At 39.3% G+C, this 24602-nt stretch overlaps 9 protein-coding genes across 9 annotated transcripts; 2 read left to right on the top strand and 7 right to left on the bottom strand.

Moving 5' to 3' along the window:
• Positions 1-334: 334 nt before the first annotated feature.
• On the top strand, positions 335-1687 carry BEWA_022330 (hypothetical protein; the record flags this gene model as incomplete). Its single annotated transcript, XM_004828994.1, has 2 exons — positions 335-1356; positions 1408-1687. The coding sequence occupies 2 exons, from the start codon at positions 335-337 to the stop codon at positions 1685-1687; spliced, it is 1302 nt and encodes a 433-aa protein (XP_004829051.1).
• Positions 1688-2026: 339 nt separating this feature from the next.
• Positions 2027-2989, bottom strand: BEWA_022320 (hypothetical protein; the record flags this gene model as incomplete). The annotated part of the gene is made up of 2 exons (XM_004828993.1): positions 2351-2989; positions 2027-2278 (listed from the first exon to the last, which is right to left on the bottom strand). The coding sequence occupies exons 1-2, from the start codon at positions 2648-2650 to the stop codon at positions 2027-2029; spliced, it is 552 nt and encodes a 183-aa protein (XP_004829050.1). The 5' UTR covers positions 2651-2989.
• A 63-nt stretch (positions 2990-3052) lies between these two features.
• On the top strand, positions 3053-4239 carry BEWA_022310 (hypothetical protein). The gene is made up of 3 exons (XM_004828992.1): positions 3053-3168; positions 3422-3996; positions 4068-4239. The coding sequence occupies exons 1-3, from the start codon at positions 3147-3149 to the stop codon at positions 4182-4184; spliced, it is 714 nt and encodes a 237-aa protein (XP_004829049.1). The 5' UTR covers positions 3053-3146; the 3' UTR covers positions 4185-4239.
• A 169-nt stretch (positions 4240-4408) lies between these two features.
• On the bottom strand, positions 4409-6089 carry BEWA_022300 (hypothetical protein; the record flags this gene model as incomplete). Its single annotated transcript, XM_004828991.1, has 2 exons — positions 4409-4698; positions 4841-6089. 2 exons carry the CDS (start codon positions 6087-6089, stop codon positions 4409-4411), a joined length of 1539 nt encoding a protein of 512 aa, XP_004829048.1.
• A 1595-nt stretch (positions 6090-7684) lies between these two features.
• Positions 7685-8935, bottom strand: BEWA_022290 (hypothetical protein; the record flags this gene model as incomplete). The annotated part of the gene is made up of 1 exon (XM_004828990.1): positions 7685-8935. One exon carries the CDS (start codon positions 8933-8935, stop codon positions 7685-7687), a length of 1251 nt encoding a protein of 416 aa, XP_004829047.1.
• Positions 8936-9017: 82 nt separating this feature from the next.
• BEWA_022280 (hypothetical protein) lies at positions 9018-9256 on the bottom strand (the record flags this gene model as incomplete). Its single annotated transcript, XM_004828989.1, has 2 exons — positions 9018-9038; positions 9077-9256. The coding sequence occupies 2 exons, from the start codon at positions 9254-9256 to the stop codon at positions 9018-9020; spliced, it is 201 nt and encodes a 66-aa protein (XP_004829046.1).
• A 160-nt stretch (positions 9257-9416) lies between these two features.
• On the bottom strand, positions 9417-11783 carry BEWA_022270 (hypothetical protein; the record flags this gene model as incomplete). The annotated part of the gene is made up of 1 exon (XM_004828988.1): positions 9417-11783. One exon carries the CDS (start codon positions 11781-11783, stop codon positions 9417-9419), a length of 2367 nt encoding a protein of 788 aa, XP_004829045.1.
• Positions 11784-14874: 3091 nt separating this feature from the next.
• Positions 14875-15252, bottom strand: BEWA_022260 (uncharacterized protein; the record flags this gene model as incomplete). The annotated part of the gene is made up of 1 exon (XM_004828987.1): positions 14875-15252. One exon carries the CDS (start codon positions 15250-15252, stop codon positions 14875-14877), a length of 378 nt encoding a protein of 125 aa, XP_004829044.1.
• A 573-nt stretch (positions 15253-15825) lies between these two features.
• On the bottom strand, positions 15826-24585 carry BEWA_022250 (hypothetical protein; the record flags this gene model as incomplete). The annotated part of the gene is made up of 8 exons (XM_004828986.1): positions 15826-16123; positions 16209-16365; positions 16424-16559; positions 16595-16735; positions 16987-18569; positions 18979-20541; positions 21014-24311; positions 24373-24585. 8 exons carry the CDS (start codon positions 24583-24585, stop codon positions 15826-15828), a joined length of 7389 nt encoding a protein of 2462 aa, XP_004829043.1.
• Between the last annotated feature and the right edge of the window lie 17 nt (positions 24586-24602).

Genomic DNA, 24602 nt, shown 5'->3' with positions numbered 1-24602 from the left:
GTTTAACTATACAGGAATGTACTTTGGTGTGCTAAAACTTCATTAATAACTGCTCTCTAGAAACTCCAAGTTCCCCCGGACTTTGGCGGAAATGGTAGGCTTTAAGGTTTATCCTAAGAGAGCCATGTTTCGGCAAACATGTGTGGAATCAACGACTCTATTGATGGGTAATGAGAGAAGATATTCCAAATTGGTAGGTGTATTAACAAGTGGAATCCCTAGAAAATACGGCATAGACACTAGTCATGTTCCTAGAGCGTTTGAATCGACGGGGTCAATCTACAGTAGGTATACGGTAGGCAACCCTAATGCACTTGGCACGATTTGTGATCAAATGGGTAATGAGACTATAAAGTGTATAAGAAGGGCAAAAATAACCGGGAAAAATGTTAGATCTTTTGATAAATTAAATGATAAAAACATTGGCTCAAATATTCATAGGATATTTGAACGACTACATTGCGCTACAAATAATGGCTATTACACACCCGTTCGATGCATTCATATCTATAGCACAAAGATGATCATTGATAATCACCAAAATATGACCCTTTTTGAGATAGCTGAAGCTTCAAGACACGCTATTAGGATTAAAAGGACTGATATGATACTACAAGATATCATTTCTAAACGTGGATACTCGGAGCTAAAAGACATAAAGGATGCAAGGGAGTTATCAGCTATCCTAGAAGTATTCTACTTGCCAAAAGTGAAGCTTCATACATTTTATGCGCATATTGTGAAAGAAATAATGAATAGAAAGTTATTCCCTATTAACAATAGAATGTGGATAAGTTATTTTCGGTTCCTGGGAAGTAACCAAATATTCCACAAGGATCTGTTTGATACATTTGCAAACTTATATTCCACATACTTAGAGAAACTTATTACATCAAACTACACGAGAATTCTCTTGGAATCCATAGCCATATCTTCTTGGGCCTTTGCCATTTGTGCACCAAATGTTAATTATCCCAGGCTGTTCGACCTCATTTTGGAATATACAAAGAGTATTAAGAATGACACTATATTACTTCGAATATTTTGGTCACTTGCGATAAAAGACTATGGATTAGAACATATAGACGTTGGCCTGATGGAGCAACTTATTGATAAGTTAAATTCGTATACTGATAATAAGAGGTCTCTATATCAGGCTTATACGATTCTACTTGCGATGAAAAGCAAAGGGATCGATGTAGAAAAACTGGTAGAACGATGTAGAGGGCTTCTTCGTGATATAAATTATGATGAGCAGTTTAACAAAGTATCAAAGAGCCAACGCTATGTATCAGATGTACTCGCTAGATTGCGAGTTCCACACAAATTGGAAACATTCACGGACTCACTCATAAGGTTTGTATTTTATATTTTTGTGTATACCTTTATTTTTACACATTAATTTAGCATTGATATCGCAATATGTGGTGAATCAGAAAAGATTGCCATCGAGGTAGATGGGCCATACCACTACATCTTAAACTGTGAAACTATGGATACATCAATGAGGACAGGAACAACTTTGCTAAAGGAAAGACTCTTGAAAAGTGACGGATGGATTGTTATATCTACCCCTCCGGTTACTCTTGACGATAGAGTTGATGTTGAAATTTCAAAATTGGACAATGCTTATCGCAACTTGCTTCTTAATTCTGGGAGCAAATATCTAAATAAATTACTTGGTTAAATGTATATATTTGAAGCATATAAAACCTGGTAAAGAGTATCTGTAAATTTACAAATACTAAATTGCATTTCTCTTGTTAGTCATGGAAAATTGATAACGCTGCAAACTGTACGTGATCTTTTCATATTTACAGATGTTACGAGTTGTGTTTGTCTAATTGAAACTGTATATACATAAGAATGACTATAGTACCTCCTTTCCAATAACGAACAAAAAGCAACCAAGTTAATGGGAGGGGTTACATTATTGAAGTCGATTTACACGCAATTAAAGATGAAACTATAACTTAGTGCGCATTTAAATTTGTAAAGTGTGGTATATTATCCAAAAATGTACATGCTATTCCTTGCTCAATAAGAGATAAATACTGTCAATTTGCGATTTTTGAGCCTCTATCTGCTCCTTTAGCTTGTCAATTTTTGTCATTATTTTAATACGTCTATTCAACAGCTCTGAAGCTGTTGAATCCAATTGTTTGACATTTGGTAACCTCGACACTATTCTTCCGAGCTTATCATAGACTTCATTAAAACTCTTTTTCTTTTGATAAAATTTGCATTTCGCCAAATAGTTTTGCTCGATTCTTGGTATCTAAATATCAAGTATAAATGAATGCTGTTGCAGCAATAAGCAATGTCCTTCAAGTGGCAATGCAAAACTTACATTCCATGCTACCGTCTTTTTCTTCATCTTTAACACTCTAACATTGGTTGCCATATGCTTCATTTTATACCTCCAAGAGTTCATAAACGAGCCTGTTTTCGCCTTTACTCTCGTTCCTAGGAGGTATAGTCTCTCCTGCTGTTCACTGACATCCTCGTTATTTTCCAGTTTGCAGTAAACTTCCATAAGCGTGGTGTATAGTTGATCCAAATCTGGTTTATCATCCCATTGGCGCTGCAGAGCGAGACCTGCGAACAGGTCTTCGTTATCCACGTCCTCTGTGCTTCTGGCTGAGTTCATCTTGTGACTTTAAGTGGATTGTCCAGTAACACGTGTCCCTTTGTACTCTAAAACGTCGTATTCTTTGACTTTTACCTCAATCTTCTCTAGAAAATTGTGACTGCGTACATGTGTGAAAGCCGATTTGACCCTTGCATCCCAAACTTTATCCTGATAGGCCCGTAACTCACATTCTTTGTTTTAACACCATTAAAATGGTAAATTTCTCGAGAAAAGGCTGTGAAATAGCGAGTCTTGGCGGTGACTGGGAGAGTGTGGAAAGGCGGGGCCCAGAGCGGCAGCTTTTCCTTTAATGTAAAGCTTTAGAAATGAGAATGTGAAACTCAGAAAATCACAAAGAAAACTGGGAGGTTTTGGCCAATTAGCCTCACCGTTTCTCCAATCGGGCAGATTCTACGGCCAGGCCAAACAGACGCAATTTCGAGGTGTTTATCGCAATTTTCTCCTTTTCTAAAAATTTCAACTTAAAACATCCCCGATGTGGTTCTTGTAAAGGATGAGTGACACGCAACCCGAAGGTTAGTTGGCACTGCACATTTGTCAGCCATTTGGCACAAAGTTTTGTGTATGCATCTGTTGTTGTAGTGTTTGTACTCTGTGCGTGCTGTTTTGTAGTTTTATTGTGATTTGGTTCCGTGTAGCTCCATTTCATGGTCAGGGAATGGTTTGTGTAAATTCTTCTCGGGGTTATATGCCCATATTGCACGGCTATTTCGTTACACTGCGCATTTATATGCTATAACTATGCGATCCATGACAATTATGCTTCAGAATTTGTCGAGAGAGGCCTCTTTGAAGATACCGATGAGTCGGAAGATGAACCAACCGAGGAACCCACAGAGGTCGTACACCAGACCATGAAGTGTAAAATAAAGCCGGAACTGAGTGATAATTTGACAGTCTGCAAATTCCCACCGACGCTCTCGGTATCCACTCTTTCCATACAAGAAGAACTGGAACGTCTAAAGAGGAATCCAGAACTCGTAGATAAACCACCAAATACCACAAAGACCATTAGATGGAGAAAAAAGGAGGATGAATCAATAGATGGTGATTCAGAAATGGAAAGTAATACTCACCTGGTGGAATGGGATGATGGCACATTTACCCTATTTGTAGGTAAAACGCCCTTGGATGTAGAATCAAGAAAGGAAATTGTATTTTTACTTGAAGACTCTCTGGAAGAGCTAAAACCAGTTCATGCACTAATCGAAGAGCGCTTGCAAACTAGATTTTCAAATTTACTCAAAAAAGAGTTGATAAGAAAGAAACCAGATGTCAGGAGACAAAAGATGGCTCTAACATCGATCTCCGAGGCTATTTCCTCTGAATTGTCGCTTCAAAAGGTGAGTATACGTCTGTCATTTAGCGTCCATTATGACATTGTTAAATGATTACTCTACATTAAAATGTTTAGCAAATGGTTTTGATGCGAGAAAATGAGCGCCTAAGAAAGATCCAGCAAGGGAGCATGGTCCAAAGGGGACTCACTAGAACCTTTTTGGAGAGCGACTCTGATGAAGAGATGCAGTAGGACACTTGCTAATTCTGCTTTAAAGTCGCCTCTATGCACCTTAACCTGTAAACATCACAAGGTTACATATATTGTTAGAGACAAGTGAGATTCTATAAATTTTTGCGTAGGCCCTAGTATACAAATGCAAGTGGATGCACTAGGCTGAAACGCTATACAAATGTATTCTGTATGAAAAATCATTTAGTGTGCCCTATGATAGATGGGCTATATGAAGCGCATGGCTAGACAACTACGTTATTGGTGTATATAACGACTCTAATCTTCACTAGTGTGTATTTGAAGACTCTAGAGTAGGCTAAGGCACAATGCAGAATCCTTTCCTCAGACCTACAGATGGCCATCGCCTTTAAAATATAAACGATCCAGGATCCATTAAAATTCTTCATCTTCATAAACAATAAAAAAGGTCTCAGACTTTCCCAAAACCTTGCATCTGACATTACTGGTACAAGAGGATTTAACTGTCTCACATGCCATCCACGTTCCACTCTTTGTCCAAAACCAGATGGATCTAAGCGTTCCATAATTCTTGGTAGGCCATTTACTCCTATCATGCTCATACTTGGAATAAGTCTTGAGGTAACCATCTCCAGTAAAAGCCAAAACAATCATTAAGAATTGGGACGTAAATGTGTTTAAAGATGAATAAGTACCTTCATTCTCTTTGCAGCACTTGCAGTCTTTGCTTTTACATTCGCTGGGTTTGCATTGTCCACTTCCTTCATCGCATTTGCAGCAACATTTGCAAGCTCCGCCTCCGGTGCTGCATCCGCATTGGTCCTCTCGGCAGTTTTTTGTGCAGTATTTACCCACTTGCTTACCAGCTCCGGCATAAGATACTGCCTTAAGTCCCTCTTCGCAGAACTTTAAGGTAACAGTAATGACTCCAACCTTTAAACCACTGCTCTTTATAGAGGTAGCTAGTCCACTACCAGGGTAATGAAGTGTAACAAGGCACAAGATCATTGCAGTAAGATGTGGAATGGCCAGAATCCAAGTAAAATGCCATGCAGTATTCTTACTGGTCCATGGTCTATCTGGACTGGTTTCACTATATGAGCATAGAGCTGCAATAACAAGAGAAGGAACTGCGCTAACGAATAAGACAACAAGATCAACAGTGTAGCCAGTGCCAACGTCAGTCAATTTGTAAGGAGCAATGGCAGGATAGAAGGCGTATATGCCACCCATACCAACCATAGCCATGAGAATTGGAGACCAAGCACCAGTAGGAGTATCTTTAGCTTGTTTAGCATCAGCACCAGAGTTATTATTGGCACCACCTTTAACAGCAACGGCAATCCATACAGAAGCTGAGACTGCTGCAATCACTATTGCAATGATAAGTTGCCAAACAATAACCCAGTAACTAACGTTTGACCAGTTATGCCACTCAGCCAACTTAGTGAAGACGTAGTAGTAGATGCAAACTTGAATTCCAGAGATAGGCATTCCTACACTGAAAAAGGCGGCACTCGCACTTCCCACATTCATTACACATGCCACATTCAGTCCATATATAAATGAAGCGAAGACTATAGCCCAGTAGTAGAAGGTGAGATTGCCCAACGAGCCTCCAGACGTGAATGCAAAGAGGAGTAGAATGAAGGAACAACAAAGCGTCATATTCGTTACAGCGGCAAAGTACTTGGCACAACCATTAAACCAGCCACCTGTCCATGTGAGAGCATTTATAAGAAAAATGCCAGTAAACGTTGCCAGTTCCATAGGATTATGGACCATGTTAATGAACGAACTGGCATGCTGCTGAGGAATTTTAAATCTGTCAAGTGCAAACTTTGCTCCAGTTAACGCCACACGGAGAGACTGCAACAGAGTCAGCCCTGCCATGAACATGGCGCCTTGCTGAAGGGGATTTCCCTGGGTTTTTGCTTCCGACATTTTACTTTTCCTTTACTCCCGCAATCATGTTGTATCGCTCATGATTTTGTTTGTCTAATGCCATTTTAGGCTGATGTTAAATCTTTTTAGTGCCATAATGCCGGCACGGAATCTCCATTTTTACAAGGGTATAATAATCTTTATGAAGTCTTTGAATGAAAAAGAGGAATCTTGAATTATTGCAATGTGTAGTTGAAATATGTTACATCTGGTTCTGAATCTTTATTGTTAAATCTGTGATATAATTCCGGGCCTTTGCCTATTTAAAGCTCTAGTTTAGACTTGTGGTAACGTATTCTTTTGTTTTAAAATGTGATTTTGGCTAATTGAACTTAAAAATGCGTCTTCTTTCACAAACTTTATTGCCACTAGAGCACTAGTCGGATATAGACAACGACTTTAGTCACGGAAAATACGAGCTTAAATCATCTTACACATGTATAGTACAAAGGTGCTACTGTCTTGAAGTTGTTCGAGCGGAAATAGCGACAATTGAGGCGATTTTCCAGGAAGAACTGCATGGGGTCAAAGGAAGAAGAGATTCCAGCAGTGGCATTTCTACTCGTGTCTAACTCTTAGATTTTTGAGTTTTTCAAAGTTGTATAGTGTATATGGCAACTGGTACCATTGGTTTGAGAGGGATAGTGAAGTCTGAAGTTGCGAAGTTGCAGGGAGCGGAAACTTGAGGGGCTTCAGGTAATTAGACACGGGAAAGAATTTATTCTTTCGTTACATACCTGAAGTACACGAGTATGGGAAGAAGGAGGAGAGAGAAATAGCTGCACTCGTCGCGGTCAAGTCTGAGATTCCTCACAAGGTTCCACTACCCGCACTCTCCGCGAAGCCTCTAGAGCCTTTTGCGGTCCATATTTCCCTTTTAGAGTATCTACCAAGTTGTGTTGTCTCCATAGTGGCTTTGGGAATTTCGTGTGGTACCTGGGTACATCCGCTGTAGGCGTGCCTGTACCAGCAGTCGTCTTTTCCATTACAGTAGGTGGCATCAGTACTAGGCCCTAAGAAACTACTGGACTTTGATCTCTTTATGCAAATGAGGATGGATGGTCCAGTAGCCTGTCCTCCGGAACTCTGATAATATGCACTGGTCTCGTCCAAGACAGTACACACAGGGACTGAATCCCAGTGTCTTGGTATTAACGCAGTCAGAAGATGGAGCATGCCTGACCCTGTCTAAACGGAACTTGCTCCGGAGTCAATCCTATGGGTATACTTATGGAGGCCTTGAGAAGGATCATGGTCAGTATCATCTTTACCTCTTAATCCAGTAACGCCTACAAGAGTCTTCTCATTTTCATCCTTAGATCCACTCCATGTGCATACATATGAATACCTATTTTCCGGGTCAAGATTAAGACTGAGAGAGTGAATGTGGTGGTGAGATACTGACAAGTCGGAATGCATTCACTGTAGCTATCATCATTAGGCTCCTAAAGTTCAAATATAGACAATAAGGGAACAATTGGAACTACTACTGAAGAAATAATACAAGAATGGATTTGCTTCTTAATCAGGCTTAGTACTCCATTATATCAACTGCTCAGTATCCAAGCTAGTATCTAGAGTATCTCCATAGACTCCTAAATCTGTCGTACCCAAGGATCTCCTTTATAGCGATTATAGAGTTTCCATCCTCCAAAAAATGTTGCAGCACTTCCAGCCAGGGTACCAGAGGTAGATCCAAACGCTGTCCATAGTACAGAACCAGTAGCAACAGTTTCACCACCAATCATAGCAGAAGGTTGAGGAGGTTCAGCAGGAGTAGAAGTAGAAGGAGTAGGAATAAGATGTTCTTCACATTCTTTCAAGCAGTCACATTTAAGTTCTCTTAGTGTTGTTACAAGTTTGTTATATTTGTCACATTCAAGTTTACTGAAATTGTCAGGTGTTATGCCTTTGAGGTCAGTAACTTTTGTCCATTGTTCATCTGTATTGTCACGAGTACTACCAGTAGACCTTTGGTACCAACCCTTGGCTGAATGTGTTCCAGTATTAGAGTCCAGATAGATCAGCACTGGAGCTTCACCTGTACAGTAGAAGGCATAAACAGCGGTTACGTCGGAAAAGGGAAATGTTTGTCCATCTAAAGTTATCATTTTCACTTTACCACGTCTACCATCTTGATTGTACTCAATACCGGCAAGTTTCAAATAAGGACCTGCTATATAGTGCTTATAGAATGTAATTTGACTTTTGCCAGAATGTTGTGTACAACGAACTTCCTGTTTATAAACAGTGACCTTTCCTTCACCACCATTAAGATTTTCGTGGTAATAGCAACAGTACTTATTCTTACCACCACTGACACTATTCTGGGAAATAGTCTCAGAATGAGTTTTAGTAAGGTTAATGGTTACTCCATTATGGTATTGACAAACTAGGTCATCTAGTTTCTGCTCGAGTTCCTCACCAGTGAGTTGATTAGGTGTGGAGGTACCACTAAGTTTAATCCAGTTATTATTACCAGTACTTCTGACATAATAGGTGGTTTCATTCTTTCCACCCCTAGTGGTGACAACTCCTATCAAGATAACCTTACCAGAAGCAGTATAAGTATAACCACTCTGATCATGCCTCCAGTAATAAGCGGAAACTGATGTTACCTCTTTACCGTTATCATGAGGTATACCTATCCTTCCAGTAACATCCTGTATTTTCTCAAGGTTGAATGGTTCCTGTCCTCCAGATTCCTTATCCTGATGAGTGAACTTGAGGAAGTCAGAGTAAAATTCAGATCCTGTGACTTTAATAGTCTTACCCCCGGAAGAATATTCATCATTAGGTGACCTTTTGTTTTTTGAGAGCTGAATGATTATTCCTCTACCGGACATTATTACTAGAGTCTATAGACCATTATGCTCTATACCTCCTCTTGGATAAATCCATTCCCCATGATTAGAGTTCCACCTCCACCTAAAGCCTAGTCAGTATACGCTACATCGGGATCAATTGCTTCCTCCATCTAGCCGTACCTCCTCATCCATATATTCACCCTCCCTCACAACTAGCTCACCGTCAGAGAGACTATCCACGGAACAAGATGAACAAGTATCAACACAGTCGTCAGTAGTAGAGTCAACACTCACGTCGGTAGAAATTAGCTCAATGTCTATCCAATCACCAACTTCCACCGAGTTCATAACACCAGTCATCTCCTGTTACCACTCTCCTTATCCTCACCTCCAAAACTTGCATAATAGTAAGTTGAGCTATCATCCGTTAGAAACTATAAACCTCTTGAATCATTCATGCTTATACCTACCAGTATACCTGTATAAGAATATAGAAACATTACAAATTACTGCATTTTATCTACATTGTTGGTTTATCAACTGCGTTAGAATTGGTGGCTGAAGGAGTATGTTTCTCTAACCATTCCCTAATGTGAGTTTTAGTAAGGAAAAGTGATTTAGGAACGGTTAGATGGTGTATACCAGCATCTAGTTCTATAAATTTCATATTTTCATTATCCTTAAAGTACTTTTCAACCATTCTTCTTGGTCCCTTGATGTCACATATGTGGTCATCCTTGGAGTGAATTAAAATGGTTGGCAAATCCTTTGGGTAGTGTACCATATTCTTAGGTTTCTTTACATATTTACAGGCACTAAACATTTCACGTAACAAGTTATGTGTAGTACCATGAACATAAAATAGGGGATCCTTATATCTTGTGAATATGTCAAAATTCTTGCCGTAATCTGTGACGTTCTCGTACGGCGATTGTTTTTTAGGAATGAACCATGCACCTAGGAAAAGAAAATGTGATGCTGCTCTCTTTGCTCTTGTATTCAAGTTACAATCAATATTAAACATTCCGGAGACAATCATGAGGCCGTCTATAAGCCGTGCTCCCTCTTTTGCATTCTTGTAAAACTCCTGAACCGCTTGGACAATAATGTTACCACCCATTGAAAATCCGAGCAAGAATGTCTTTTTATCTGTAGGAATGTTCTTGTAGACTAAATCCTCATTCCATGTTTGAGAGGAATCCTCAAATTTACCTCTCTTTACAATGCTGACAAACTGGAGAGTGTCGTAAATGTAATCTTTAAAATTCTTAACATGACATCTTGCGGGTGTGTTGGAATCAGAATAGCCCTGAGATTGTAAATCTAAACCGTATACGTTGTAACCCATCATGTTTAGGGATTCCACAAAGCTACCCTCATATTGAAGGTGGGGAAACACCTTAAATGCTAGTCCTCCGTCTAGATATGCATACTCAAATAGGAATCTATATTTTGTAGCGTTATCATCTGTGTACATTTTGTCTCTTAAAAATATTCCATCCATGTCTGGAGAGACTGGGTATCCAAAATGCTCATAAATCCACTCCATATTGTATTCTAAAAATTCTCCCGCAAAATATGAACGGATTCCATGGACGAGAATAATGTCTCCCTTGGAATCGTCAACCTTTGAGGCATATGTCACAATCCGTAGGTCTTGCCTATTCTTAAAACTACTCATCACAATTTTACCTGTGGCTTTATGAGTATAAGCTGGATCCTTTCTCTCAGCTATTAGACTCGTGTATGTTAGGTTATCTACACTAACCCATTTCCCATTCTTATTGGCAAAATAAGAAACTTTACGCTCATTATCTGCACCTCTAATTAACAAACATGCTGTATAACATAAACCCTTTACAGAATTAGTATTTGCATGAATGCATTTCTCTCCATTTTTGGCGCCTTCCCAGATTGTAAGAGTGTCATCAACGACCTTTTCAAGAATAAACCCAGGAAGAGGGACTCTTGTATAAGAGTTAAAGTCTCCACTGGTGTATTTTTCAGTATATATGTCCTTTGAATCTACATCTCTCACATCCATTGTTATCCTATTTTTAAAGCTACTTGCGTCAAATTTTTCATTCTTTAACCTATTCAGGTAGTCTTCCTTTGTAATAGCACTCCATCCTCCAAAGGTACCTGTTTGAGCATAAAACCTTTCCTGCAAACCATTCTTAGTTTCTATAACCAGGTAGCCAATTTTCGGCTCCTTCTTTGGATAAAAGGAAGCGTAAATGCAATGCTCATCCTTTGACTTTCTCGACCATACTACATGTATACGGTTATCTCTGTGTCCTAGGGCGGTTTTATAAATTACCTTTTTAATGCGGTAGCCCATGTTCGGAGTGTATGCAAGGAATGGAAAGTTGGGAGAATTGTTGATGTAAAACTTTTTATGTTCATTATCTCCACCTAGGTTTAAAACAATGGTTTGTAGCTTTGACTCCTTGGATCCTCTAATATGGAAGCTGTCGTAAAACTTTTCTTCCTCAATAGCCTTCCATGATGACCCATCCTTTTCATAGTAGAATGGCTTCCTTGCTCCGTTACCATCACTAGTATAGACAGCCATAAGTCTTGCCACATATTTACTTGAACAACAGTTGCCTTCGTTGCACCTAACAATGGCAACATGGTCACAACAATAACCATTGGAAGAGGTCCATATGGGAGCTTCACTTTCAGCTACGGAAGATATCCTATGGCCAGCATTTGCAACGTGTATCTTGACATCTAATCCATAAGGGTTTCTGTTGAATGTGTTTATGTAGGAAGAATTTGGATTTTTGATATCCAGAATCACTTCCTTGAGTTTAGCCTCTTCATCTGCTAAAATACATATCCGGCAGATAAAGGCTATATACACAACCAGGAAAATCTGCATTGGATATATTCAAGCAGGTGTGTGCCAAGAAGAGCGTTCCTTCTGCGTAGCCAAATGCATGGGGTCAATCTAAATGGTTTTTATAGTTAGCTTCGTCTTTAACCGGTTAAATGTGTACTTTCTGGGTGTAAGTACGAGAATAACCCTGAAAAAATAATGTGAACCCTAGGAATGTCTTGAATGCACTTAAATGGGCTTGATAATTATTCTCTCCATCAACACCTCCGGGGGAATAGTGCATGTTTTGTGACCTTAAGAGGTCATAGCATCCTTCCCATAAGATGCTAATATATCCTTGTAGTCTCTCTCTACTGTTAATTCCACTACTAGGATCAGTGATTACACCTGTCAAAGGGAACCGCCAATCCACCAGGTGAACGAGTGAGGTATCTCGAGATTATGTGGTTTACAGAGTTACTATCAGAGTGTTAAAAGTACTATCCCTCTTCCAGTATCTCGTCTCTATGAATCCTCAACAATAAGGTCAAAATCTACCTTCACAGAATAGGTATCTCCAGGGTATTTCGCTGCAGTGTCTGCATATAGAAACACATTCCAGTCTATTAGTCACTCGTAAGACTATCATATGCTATCCTTCCACTGAGATATTCGTCTGTATGAAAACCAGCAACTCAATGCCCGGACTATTCTCCTCCTTTTACCCATAAACTTTTACCCTTCCAGAAAATATATCGACAAATGGCTAAATTATACAAAATAACAACTTTAAACTGCATTTACTAAAAGGAATAAGCTACATTATCATGTGTATTGCAAAATGTGCAAGCCGTGTACTCCATAACTTCTTTCCTGTCTCCATCAAAGTCTTACATCCCGTTACTCTGCATTCTAGAGAACATTTTGAAAAGATTCCTTGTAGATATACAGAGCATCAACGGAGGAATGAAAAGAAAGTGGTGATAATTATCCCGACTTGGGAAGAAACTACACAGAATATTAAAAGTGCATCAACTATTCATCAAATCATGAACTTAAAATATTAAATCCAATCATTCTATCCACTGAATAATAAACTGCACCGCGGAGTAGGTCTATTCATATACAGCCTGGAGAATAGTTTCTCAAAAACGAAAATGGTCTACATCTTGATCTATTTTAAGCAGTAAGCATCCAATGTTTTCCAAAAGCTTCATTCCTTTGTGCTTTGTCTCTTCATCTTCCTTCTTTGGCTAAAAGTTATCCTTGCCGTTCTTCATCATCTCGTAGCATCAGTCAAGTTTACAGGTGCAAGAGTTTGTCACGGAAATCTTCACGTTGCAATGGAGCTGGAAACTGCTTTTCACAAGGTTCATACTATCCTTCACACTTGGCTTTCCAAGTCGTTCCTTTGCAACTTGGGGCCTTCCTCAGCATCCAACTCGCTACCTATAGCCCCTAATCTGGACGGGGTACTTGTAGTATAGGCAGTGTAGTTGTCTGGATCTCTTATGGACCAACTACACTACTAGTAATCTCGGAACAATGGCACAAAGTCAAGCCTGTATAGTCTTGAAGATCTCGTCGTTGTTCCCGGGTTTGTCCATTTCCAAATCTCCTCCGTGTGATCTATTCCCTACAAAACTTGTTAGTCCTCAATTCCACAAGCACGAGATGTAGTAGCGAAATTCGTATAATCTTGCAGTAAATATACCATTGCATACAAGTGTAAATTATTTGTCCCAAGGGGCAGCATTTGGGATGTAGGCAAGGAATGGAAAGTTTGGTGAGGCACAAGATGGAAAGGTGCAGAGCCTAAGGAATTGTGGTAAGATGCAAAAAATATTGTCGTTCCACTGGCTATTTGGATAAAGTGTGCTTTGCAAAATGTCCACATTAAATGGGTTGCTGGTATAACACAAATCTCAGGTTGTGGTGTAGACCAAATTTTATTCCTTAAAGAGCATTCGGACAAAATAAATGGAATTATGGTAATTAAACGGTCCCATGTGTATGTCATTCTATATGGATTGCGTACCTCTAGAGATAGCCTAGCCTCTCACTCTCCATAAGTCCAAGGAGTTACTTTTGGTCAGGCAGATGTTTCCCAGGAATCATCCAAAGATATCTTTAACCGTTTGATATACCGGATGCAAGATTTTACTCAGGTTCCATGCATAGCCTCCCGGGAATTAAACAGACCCATATGTAAAGCGTTTATATAGATGTTGTGATAAGAGTTATGATGTCTGGTTGTAGCTAGTCTATGGTTTTGTGAGTGCTTTAGATGATCACAAGTGTCCTCTGTATTTACTGCTTCTTCATTTGCTTTCTATGTTGCAAGTATCTAGTTAATCTGCCCTGGATGTAGGTTATTCCATACTATTCTTGTAAGCCCTATGAGTTTTTACTCTCCATAAGTTTAGAATCTTCAGACCTTCTAGATATACCATGAGTTACACAATCTAAAGTGAGCAGTCTGGTCTGCATGTAGGCTTGTATCCTGTCTGGGATTTCTAGTCTGCTTTTCATGGCATCTTGTAAGCATGCCATCCCAAATCAATGGGATTTGAGAGCGGAAATTGTAATATTGTGACGGTTAAGATGGATATCTCATGGAGAGCATCACCTGGAATATTCCAAAATTCATCATAATTCACTCACCCATTGGTCCAGGTTCATCAACTTCCTATGGTGCCTTTTGAAGATGTTTAGTGACTATTCCATGGTGTGTGTATAGATCATTCTGGTGAAGCCACCATGGTTTCTATACCATTGTCTAAATACTACCAATTTACAGTCTATTCCACTCTTGTAATCCCCGTCATACATACAGCATTCGTAGTTCACAAGTATTTGAACGTACAAGGAGCTATAAACCCAAATGGCAGCTTGTCAGGTGGAACAAAATGTCATGCAGGCTCCGGTGATATACTGAGAGATTCAAGAAGAACGAGTATGGATGGGCGATACTCCAAAGGTAGAAACCTTTCTGGATAGCTCAAGAACTCTCGGCTCAATGCCATAAACTTGCTCCAAGGATCTCGAGTATGAAATAGAAAACGTCGGGAAGAGGAGATTTTTGGAGTAAATCTACATATTTCACATGGTGTAGAGCTACTACTAACAAATAGGTATAGCAGTATGATACATTTTATTCTACTATCCCCTTTGGTTCGGGATTCCTGGCCTCTGGATCCGTGATCAAAACGGCAGAGACCGGTTTATCACTTAAATTGAGAATTCTCCGTTGTCCTCTTATGCGATTATTGTCATAGTACCTCATAAAGATTGCAGTTTGCTCGTTATGCATGTCACTCTGGGCGATTTGATCTCTTTCAACGGCCTTTACAGCTTTCCCCTGGGTCCTTGAGCTGTTTTCCAGGAGCACGTATGAGAATCCCATGATGGCACATCCCGTAAGGACTGAAATGATGTACGTCTGTGCCGGTGTTCTGTTTGGGAAAAAGAGGTAGGTGGGAGGCTTCTTGACCTTGGTCTCCCTTCTCGTCCACTTTTGCCAATCCTCCATATTTCACTCACCTAGGCTTCATATCTGCAGTCTTAATGGTCTTGGGTCTTAAAACTTGCAAAATCCTCGCAACTGCCCATCAGACGTCTGTTATCGGTCCTTACAGTACAATTTTGGAATGAAAATGGGACTTTTATGGCCTAAATTAGTTTGTGACTAAATAAAGTCTCATTTATGCGCGCATATCGGCTGAATGGTAAAAAAGAGCCGAAAATGTGACCAAAGGGCAACTTTTGCGAAATTAAAACAAATAAATGCAAAGTTTATACAGGGAAGGTACGGTAAACGACCGTTTTAGTGTAAATAGAGTTTTAGAAATAAAGTGAACGGGACCTGTGGATCCACCAGGGATTATCGAGGAGTGGAGGTGGATTATCTCCTATTCTCCCGTCTATAGAGGCTCTAGATCCATTGAAGATGCCATTCCTGCTCTAAGTGATGAGTAAATTGGTCCACAAATCACTGCCTACTCCTCACTCATGGTACACATTGCGGTGTAAAATAATCCGTAGCGTATAGAAAATGGTGAAATTCTTAGACTTACATGTCCATGTTTGGTAATAGCCATAATTCCTACTTTGGACTCCAGGTTCCCAGTCTTGTAGAAAACAGGAGCTCCAAAAACTTTTGCTCTGAATTCTTGTCTCGTTGCACGAGGTACTTTATGCAATGATCAAAGAGAACAATTGGCAACAAAAAGGCCAACAATGACGCTGATACCTTGCAAATCAGCTTTAACAATTCGCTGTCAACGGAAATACCCGCGAGAGCGATTCTCAAACTCACATTGGCAATTTGAATGGTGAGAATCACAAAGCAGGAAATCATCCATTTGTAATGCTTCAAAGTCTCAATGTCAAACATGGAGTACCTGAAAATGTTTATTAGGCAAAAGTGTGTATAAAGATGAAATAGATGAACAAAGTACATGCATGCATAAAAAATAATAAACATACTTGTCAATCCAAGAGGAAGAAGATATGATGAAAAATATCAGCATAAATACAGAGGTAAGTGTCTGAGAAAGTATAAGACTTGTGTTTGGATGATACTTTGCGTTATAGGCCCCCCTTATCATTGCTGATGTCTCGCAGACGCAGCTGAGTCTCGGTGCTGTAAATAAATTGGTTACGTAAAAAACATGTAATGCAGAATCATGAACAAGTCATACCTGTCAAAAAACTGTTGCATGATTCCAAACTGAGATTCAGGCTCTTTCGTATGTGAGTCTCAATATAGTACAAATAAATGCAAAAAACGAGTGCAGTTATTGTTGTAACCAAACAAAGCCTGGGATACGTTCGTGTCTGTTTATAAAAGTTAAATTCAGCGGAAAACTTACGTATGTCTTTACTTTGTTGTTATCATCTTCGCCAGATTTGCTCGGCATATAGTGCATGATGCGATCGGTAATAGGATTTGCCAAAAGTGCGATAGAAATTATTGGTATATAAACGAAGGCGATTAGCGCAAAATCAATAGTCTGAATGTGAATGTTATATGATGTAAGAATGATGAAAGTGTAAGCAGAGTAATCTGTGTTAATCATAGGGAGAGTCCACGAGAGTATTGAAATTATCATTGCTATCAAAGTAGTATTTCTTCATATTTCTAGAACCAAGTAAGAGCCTGCATAAGCCCTGGCATTCCAGTACATCAACAAGAGAGGAGTCCAGAGGGGAGAGCGTGCTTTAGCACATTCTACAACGCAATAGCGGATAGTGCCCGAATTACCCTTCTAAATACACTCCATCCAGTGTCGAGTGCAAAGTTTACGGTCTCCGCAGCTACAACACCTCCTGTGGTAGTATAACCTGCTATAGCTCCTGCAGAAGGTCCAGAAGTTTGTTGGTCTGTCTTTTGAGGAGTTCCACCTTCTCCAGATTCCTCTTTTACTCCATCACTATCAGTGTCTTTGATATCTTCAGTTTCAAGTCCTGTATCAACTGGTGGATATCTGGTAAGTTTGCTTTTGAGATCTTCAAGAGTACCAGAATCTTCAAGGTTTACCTTTCCATAATTCTGCTTAATATGCTTTATGACATTTTCCATATCTTTTCCACTTTCACCAACTGTTGTACTGAGAATATAGCCCATCCACTTACTACCTTCTTTGCAATAGTAGTAGGCGCACATGGGAGATTCAGTAGCATCACGATTATTATTGTAGAGACCTATTAGCTCTATGAGAACTGGATCATTATAGGAATTACTCTTACAGTAGACATTTATCTTCCAAAACATTGTATTAAGTAGAGGAAGTTGCTTTCCAGAAATAGTTCCCTCTGATGTATTTATACTCTTGATAGGAAATCTTGGGATGTTGTAAGCATGTCTAATGCTATAGGAGTATGCATTATAAGATGTCTCCTTCTTATAAGGAATATAAACTTCATCAGATATATATGTGCCAGTGTATCCAATATCTCCCGCTGTGGTCTGAGTCAGATCTATTGGCAATCCGTTCCTTATATCATAAAGTTTATTCTTAATGTTTTCACCCATTAAAACAATATTAAGTTTTTCGTTTGTGGCTATATTCTGGAGTATCTGTCCAAGTTCAGTTTTTTCATCAATAACTGAACCCACTTTTCTAATGTCCCATTTACCCTCTAAAGTATTTTTTGTGATGTAGTACCGACTGGGAATATAACCACTAGAATCAATAGCACCTGGGACTACCTTTAAATCTATCAGAAGAGGGTAAATGTGGTTGTGATCGGAGTTTCCATAGTAAACATAAAATTCTGTGATTAGATAATTTGGAAAACCTCCCTTCACCTTCATATAGTCACTACCTTTGAGCCTAATACCAAGTACTCTAAATTGAGTATAAGAAGTCGGAATATGTTGGATCTTTATGAATCCACCTATATCTCTATAACTAGAAATGGTAAGTTGTATATTTGTTATTTCTGAGATGTATGTATGCTTTGGAGGCTTGTGAGTAAGATCAAATATTATGTCATTTTCTCCAAGTAGCTCGATTGCAATATGGTTTTTACGTTGGTTTAGTTTAACTAAGTCTAACCCTGAATTCTCACTTATATTCTGTAGTATTTCATAAACATCGTTCTTATCAAAAGGAGTGTTGGAAACAACAAATTTGGAAAATATAACTTTTTCCACGTCTTCATTTGTATCTGGATTAAAATAGTAAGTCTGAGTACCCTTTCCTTGCAGACGTATCAACAGGATTTTACCTTCATAAGTTCTGTAGGTGAAAACAGTTTGGACAGGAATAGGATATGGTATGATTCCCGGTAATAGTTTGTCCTTGTACAATATTGCAGATAAAACAAAAGACAGGCCTCCATCTGAATCAGATGTGTACTTCTGAGAATTATATCCATAATATACTTCATAGTTTCATTTTTTATACCTTTATTTGTCTGCCACTCTAATGGATCAATATCCAGAATTTTGTAATTTTTTGTCATCCTCCATCTTCACTCACAGTCTAGTACACTAGTTCCTCCATCTTCACTTCTCTATCTCTCTATCCTACTCATTCATCCTTCCATAGCCACCATAATAGTAGTACTCCATCATGTCTCAACTGGTGTGAGCAGAATGGTCAGTATGGATGAATGGTTAGAAGTCCAGGTAAGAGTCTACGCATACTCAATATGGTACATTCTTTAAACACTATAGAATACCCATGTCTAACCCAAGGATCTCCATTAGAACGTTTGTACAACCACCAACCAAAGCCAGTAAGAGAACCTGCTCCGGCAAAAACACCTGAAGAGACATATCCAGCTAGAGCGGTGGTACCAGTAGCAGCGACGGTAGTAGTAGCAACAATAGGAGCAGATTCACCATCCTTTTGAGTAGGTCTAGGACCATCTTGATCATCACCAGTAGATCCTTCTTCACCCTTTTCACCTTTACCAGAATCTCCTATTTCACCATTTTTACCATCATCATCTTCACTAGATTGAGAACCTCCAGCATGAGTAGCATCACCTTTTCCACCAGTTTCATCAGTAACTTCAGCTTGTAGACCTAGAACAGCAGACATTTCTTTACCTTTACAATGAGTAACTAGAGCACTGGGATCCTTAATTCCAGGATCACAACCAGATGGATTAGCATCATTACCAGGGCCTTGTACTCCACCAGCAGCAGGAGTAGTAGTAGATTCAGAATTAGTAATGGTAGGTGGACTGGGAATAGTAGCAGTACCAGAGCCTCCTCTAGATTGAACACCATCAAGAGATCCAGCAGTAGCACTAGCATTACTAGCACCAGGTTGAGAAGCTTCAGTAGATCCAGAATGACCAGGTTCTTTAGGAGTAGGAGGTGGTGGTTTAAGACATATTACTTCACTTGCACAACTTAATTCCTTAGCAAGTTTGTTATATTTGTTACATTCAGTAATGGTTTCTGGTGTTACACCACTGAGATCCTTTACTTCTGTCCAATTCTCATTGCCATTATCATTACTATTAGTGGACTTATGGTACCAACCAGTAGCTGCATGACCTTTGCCAGAATCAACATAGATTAGTACTGGATTTCCTCCGCAGTAAAATGCAGATACAGCTTGTATTCTAGAGGTTGGAAAACCTAGTCTAGGAATCTTTATACGCCTTCTTTTCTTTGGATCATTAGTCTTCTGAAGACCTTCACCGTCAAGATAGTACCTTATCTTTGCAACTTTATCTCCATTCTTTATCTCATGTTTGTAGTAATCAGCACTTTTGGAACCATTTACTCTTATCTCCCCTTTAGTAACAGAGATCTTTCGTTGATCACTACCATTACTATGGTGCTTACACCGGCAACAGTATGGCTTGTCACCACCCATGGATGTGCCCTTGCTAAGATCTATGGTAACCGCATCACAGTTTGAACAAACCAGATCATCTAGTGTCCTTTCAATATCATCATTGATGAGTTCAGGTTTAGAATTTTGACCAAGCCCAATCCACTTATTACCACCATCACTCTTTCTATTGCCATAATACTTAGTTCCAAGCATATCAGTGGTAACTCCTATCAAGAGAAGCTTCTTAGGTAGGCCACCATTATTCTCATACTTCCAGTAATAAGCTGAAACTGAGGTTACCTTATCATCGGATCCTTTAGGAGGAATCCCTGGAATAGGACTACTAGTATCATTTAGTATTTTCTCAAGGTTGAATGGTTCCTGTCCTCCAGATTCCTTATCCTGATGAGTGTACCTGTAGAAGTCAGATCCACTAGGTTCTTCGGATTTTGTGACTTGAATAGTCCTACCTCCGGTAGTATATCCATGAGTAGTACTTCCATTATTTGGCTTTTCTGAGAGATTAATGGTTACTTGTGGATCTGCCATTATTGATAAGGTTATGGACCAGAGTTATCAGAGAAATCCCTCAGGAATAGAAATTACAGTTCCCTCTTTCTACCATAGTCTGATCTCATCCTCCATGTTCAGAGAGTATGCTCTTTTAAAACTGAGATCCATGAGAGTCTCAATGCGACCAAAGGGAGCATACCAGTACTTTACTCCCTAGACAACCATTCATCCTCCCTCACAACTAGCTCACCGTCAGAGAAAGTATCCACAGAATCTCTCGAATGATCTCTATGGAGAGTCTACTGGAGTACAAAGAGATTTTATGATGTGAAATGGAAAACAACCCGTCTTTCCAAGACTTTATCCCTTTAGTCATTAAATTTTCATAGTTGTGAATATCATAAATTACTACCAAAGTGACCTCCCTATGATCACACTTTTGTAAAAAACTAACCTGTAAAATATGAGGAATACCGAGGGCCGCTTCAACAAACATCATCCAAACAAGTGCGTGATATGCCAATCTAATAAATGCGCCACCTTCTTGCATGTTCATCGCCATATGTCTGGCCTCCTTGAAAACCTCAAAAAGCATCTCCATTACAAAATATGGATCAGCAACTCTAAATACTTGCCATGTCTGCAACGCGCATGGTAAACTTGTAAGAGCCGCAGAAAGTCTAAATTCTGGTACAGGATCATCGAAAATATGGGCTTTTGCTACACCTTCCCATCTTTTACCTTTACAAAATCTGCACACTGGGTGATATCCCAGGGCAACACAAATGGAACAATTCGCCTCTTTAAATAAATTAAAATTCGATGGCGTTAAACCTCCACCAATACACATTATAGTTTCTCCACTATCTCTCAAAATGTTCAACATTTCTGCAGTGTTTGATGGTGTACAGTTGTAAAATAGAGAAACCTGAAGTGGAATATCGTCAACTTCCTCAATATGTTGTCTAATGTTTTCTATACCATTTGGAAGGACCATACGACCTTCCTGGTTGATAAATGTTTTGTCTGATGCCGAAAGACTAATCATTGAATTCCAACTGGTTTCCAATCCTAAAAGACTTCCAAAGATCCTAGTCTTCTTTTCACCGTGTTTGGAAAAGTAAACAAATCTTATACCAGCATCGTGAAAATCTTTTATTCTATTTGGAACCTCTTTGGGGAATTCTCGCTTTGAAGCTGTTACACCCAAAAGAATAGAATTTTTGATACATGAAGTAACCATTTCACCTACATATCTGGACAGGACACGGCGCCTATAATTACCATCATGTTCTGCATCCTCTACAACTTCTTCATTATCATGCAAATTTTTCAAACGCAATGATTTTTCATAATACATTCCTAATGCATCATCTTCTCTCATGCGCAAATAAGTTTTGTATCTTTTAGATTCAGCACCTTTGCGAGTGGAATCAAAATTGCGTATATTGTACACTGATACAAATGGAACGAGAGTCATTAAAAGATTAAATTCCTCTACATGAATGGGTTTATATGCATACGCTAATGGAGACATTCCGGAAGAAACCCATTGCATACTTAAATCCTTTAGTTTTCTTGACAAGTTTGGAGTTACTGGGACAATTTCCTTATTGCAGTGAAAATTCACATGCTTGTCTAGAATCACATTGATATCACATTTTACAATCATTTGTACAATTTGTTTCCTAAAATCCCGGAAAAAAAAGAGGAGGATCTTACCATCGTCACCGTAAGATTCATCATGCAATACAATAAAGCGAAGCAACCTAAATCTTCTTATGAAGGAACGACGTAAACCAACAGATCCAGCTAATGTGCATTGGCAATCTGTAAAGTTTGTAAAGTCAGAGTTTGCAAGTCTTCCAAGGTATGCATAAAGGAGTTCCGTAGGAGTCCTCAAATTGGAAAGTGCCTTGTATCTTGGAAATTGGGTGAGGGCCATTGCAAAAGTTAGAGGACGTAATTTTGGCATACAAGAACGCTCAAAGGAATTTGTAAGTCTGATGTAATGTTTTCCAAAGTCTCCAGGATCACTAAATACGTCCAATATTACAAGATCTTCCTTGTCATCATATCCCTCGTCTTTAAACGAGAATTTAGAATTATTACGCTCAAACTCATACTTTTTGTCAAAGCTAACTTTACCATGTGCCCTATGGTCCACCGGACACTCTGTAGGAAACGTTGGATCTAGTTTGTATTTTGATGATTCTATGCTAGATTTAGATGTATCCAGCGAGTTAAAACGGTTTTTTTCATATGATACAGTATCATTACTTCCTCTAAATGTTTGCAGTCCCTCCTCACCTTTATAAAAATTATCCGTTCTGGATATAGAATCAAAACCGGCTCCTCCCTCAACAGATGGCTTTTCAATACTTGGATCCTTTACAATACAAATCTCTTGTGGAGATGCATATCCCTCTGTTAATATTCCTATATCATCTACAAAACACAAGAGTGTCACAGAACTCAGTGTTTTAATTAGGCTTCCTTCACCGTCCAGTCCTCTCTTAAACACTGTGCTTAGCTCTTTTAGTTGGTTGGAAAGTGGGATTTGATCAGCAGCCATTTCTGTATCAACAGAATCTACAGATGAACCGCTAACTAGGCTTGAAGATGAAACACTTTGTTCTGGATTAATCTCATCTTTATACCTTTGATCCTGATACCAGTGAAATAACGACTGGAGTTTTACATTTCCCCAAATGTCACAAAGATTTATAATGGGTTCAAATCCTGGGAACACTAGACAGATAAAGAGTCTGGCTATTACTATAGCAAGAGTTTGAAACTTTCCACTTCTCCAGAGAACATGAAGTACAGCCGTGAGCAATGACACTGTAAAATAGCATATTAGGCTACGTACCGTTATTTTTCTATCCAAAATATGGGTTGTATCATCCAAATTCCAGACAGATTTTCTCTTTGCCTGTCTATTACTCTCGTTTGGATTGCAAGAAACTCTCTCTCCGGATACCATTGGGGAATCAGGTTCTGTACTTTTTACATTGTCCATTCTAGACCCATTTCCCCTTGTTCTTTTATATTGACTCCTTTTCTTGGCATCTAAAAAACTTTCCAATTGTGTAATGCACGCATCTGATTGCGCTATAAATGTGCCATCGATATGGACCATTGACGATTCATTTAGTCTATTCTCATCGCTCTTACTTGCTTCTGATGAAACAGAGTCACATGTGCTTCCGCATTTAAAAACTGTGTCCATAATCTCTAGGGTCCCCTGATCAAACCTTATGCGTTTGCAGTCGCATGGAAATACATCTCCAACCTGTAACTTGAAGACATCGCCAGTGACGATAACATTTGTGGGCAAACGTACCCATTCAAAATCTCTGTATACTGGCACTAGAGAGGAACAGGGAGGATCAAGAGTAAAGTTTTTCTGCTCAAATTCCGCATGTATTGGAAGATAAATTTGTTCCTTGTAGAGCTCTAAGATCTCCTTTACACGTTCGTTTGTTCTGTTGGACTTGGTGCGCCTAATCATAACTTTTATATATGCGTTGAGCGTGATCCATGGCAAAAGAAATGAAGCCTCCAGACAATACTGCCATATTCCGTCCATGTTATTGTGTATCGCTCTGTGAGCGTTAAAGCTGTTGTTTCGGCAGAATACCCAGGCATGATAGACCAGCGAGAAGCAGAGAAGAAGAAACGAAGTTATGGCTAGCAACGTGTCTGTCTTGAAGCACTCCAAAAGCGCGTCTATCTTACTCAATCTGTGTTCATATTTGCTTATTACAGCCTAAATTTGGTGTATAATTGGATGAATGGGAGATGCTCACGGCAAGTGTGTATGTCCTTACCTCCAGGATCTCGATGATGCGTTCATTGGCTTCCTTGGTGCTCAGTCCTATCTGAGGATTGCAAACCTTCTCTGGAGCAGATGCTATGCCGTAGTTTTCAAAGAAGGGGAACTCCTGTTGGTCCTTGGGGAGATACCCATCCGAACTGAAGTCGTAGGTATTTCCGTCTTCCGCATCGTGTCCAAAAGTCACATTCCCAGAAGCATATGGCATTATACTCGAAACACATT

This window comes from Theileria equi, chromosome 1, assembly GCF_000342415.1.
Source record: "Theileria equi strain WA chromosome 1, complete sequence".
NCBI classification, from domain to species: domain Eukaryota; phylum Apicomplexa; class Aconoidasida; order Piroplasmida; family Theileriidae; genus Theileria; species Theileria equi.
The sequence above is the reverse complement of the archived record's forward strand: the minus strand, read 5'-3'. Positions and strand labels throughout refer to the sequence as shown.

Coding starts and splice junctions, on each gene's coding strand:
- BEWA_022310 (XM_004828992.1), top strand. CDS start 3,147: ATGAGTGACACGCAACCCGAAG. Junction 3,169..3,421: donor GAGTGACACGCAACCCGAAG/GTTAGTTGGCAC, acceptor ATTATGCTTCAG/AATTTGTCGAGAGAGGCCTC. Junction 3,997..4,067: donor CTGAATTGTCGCTTCAAAAG/GTGAGTATACGT, acceptor TAAAATGTTTAG/CAAATGGTTTTGATGCGAGA.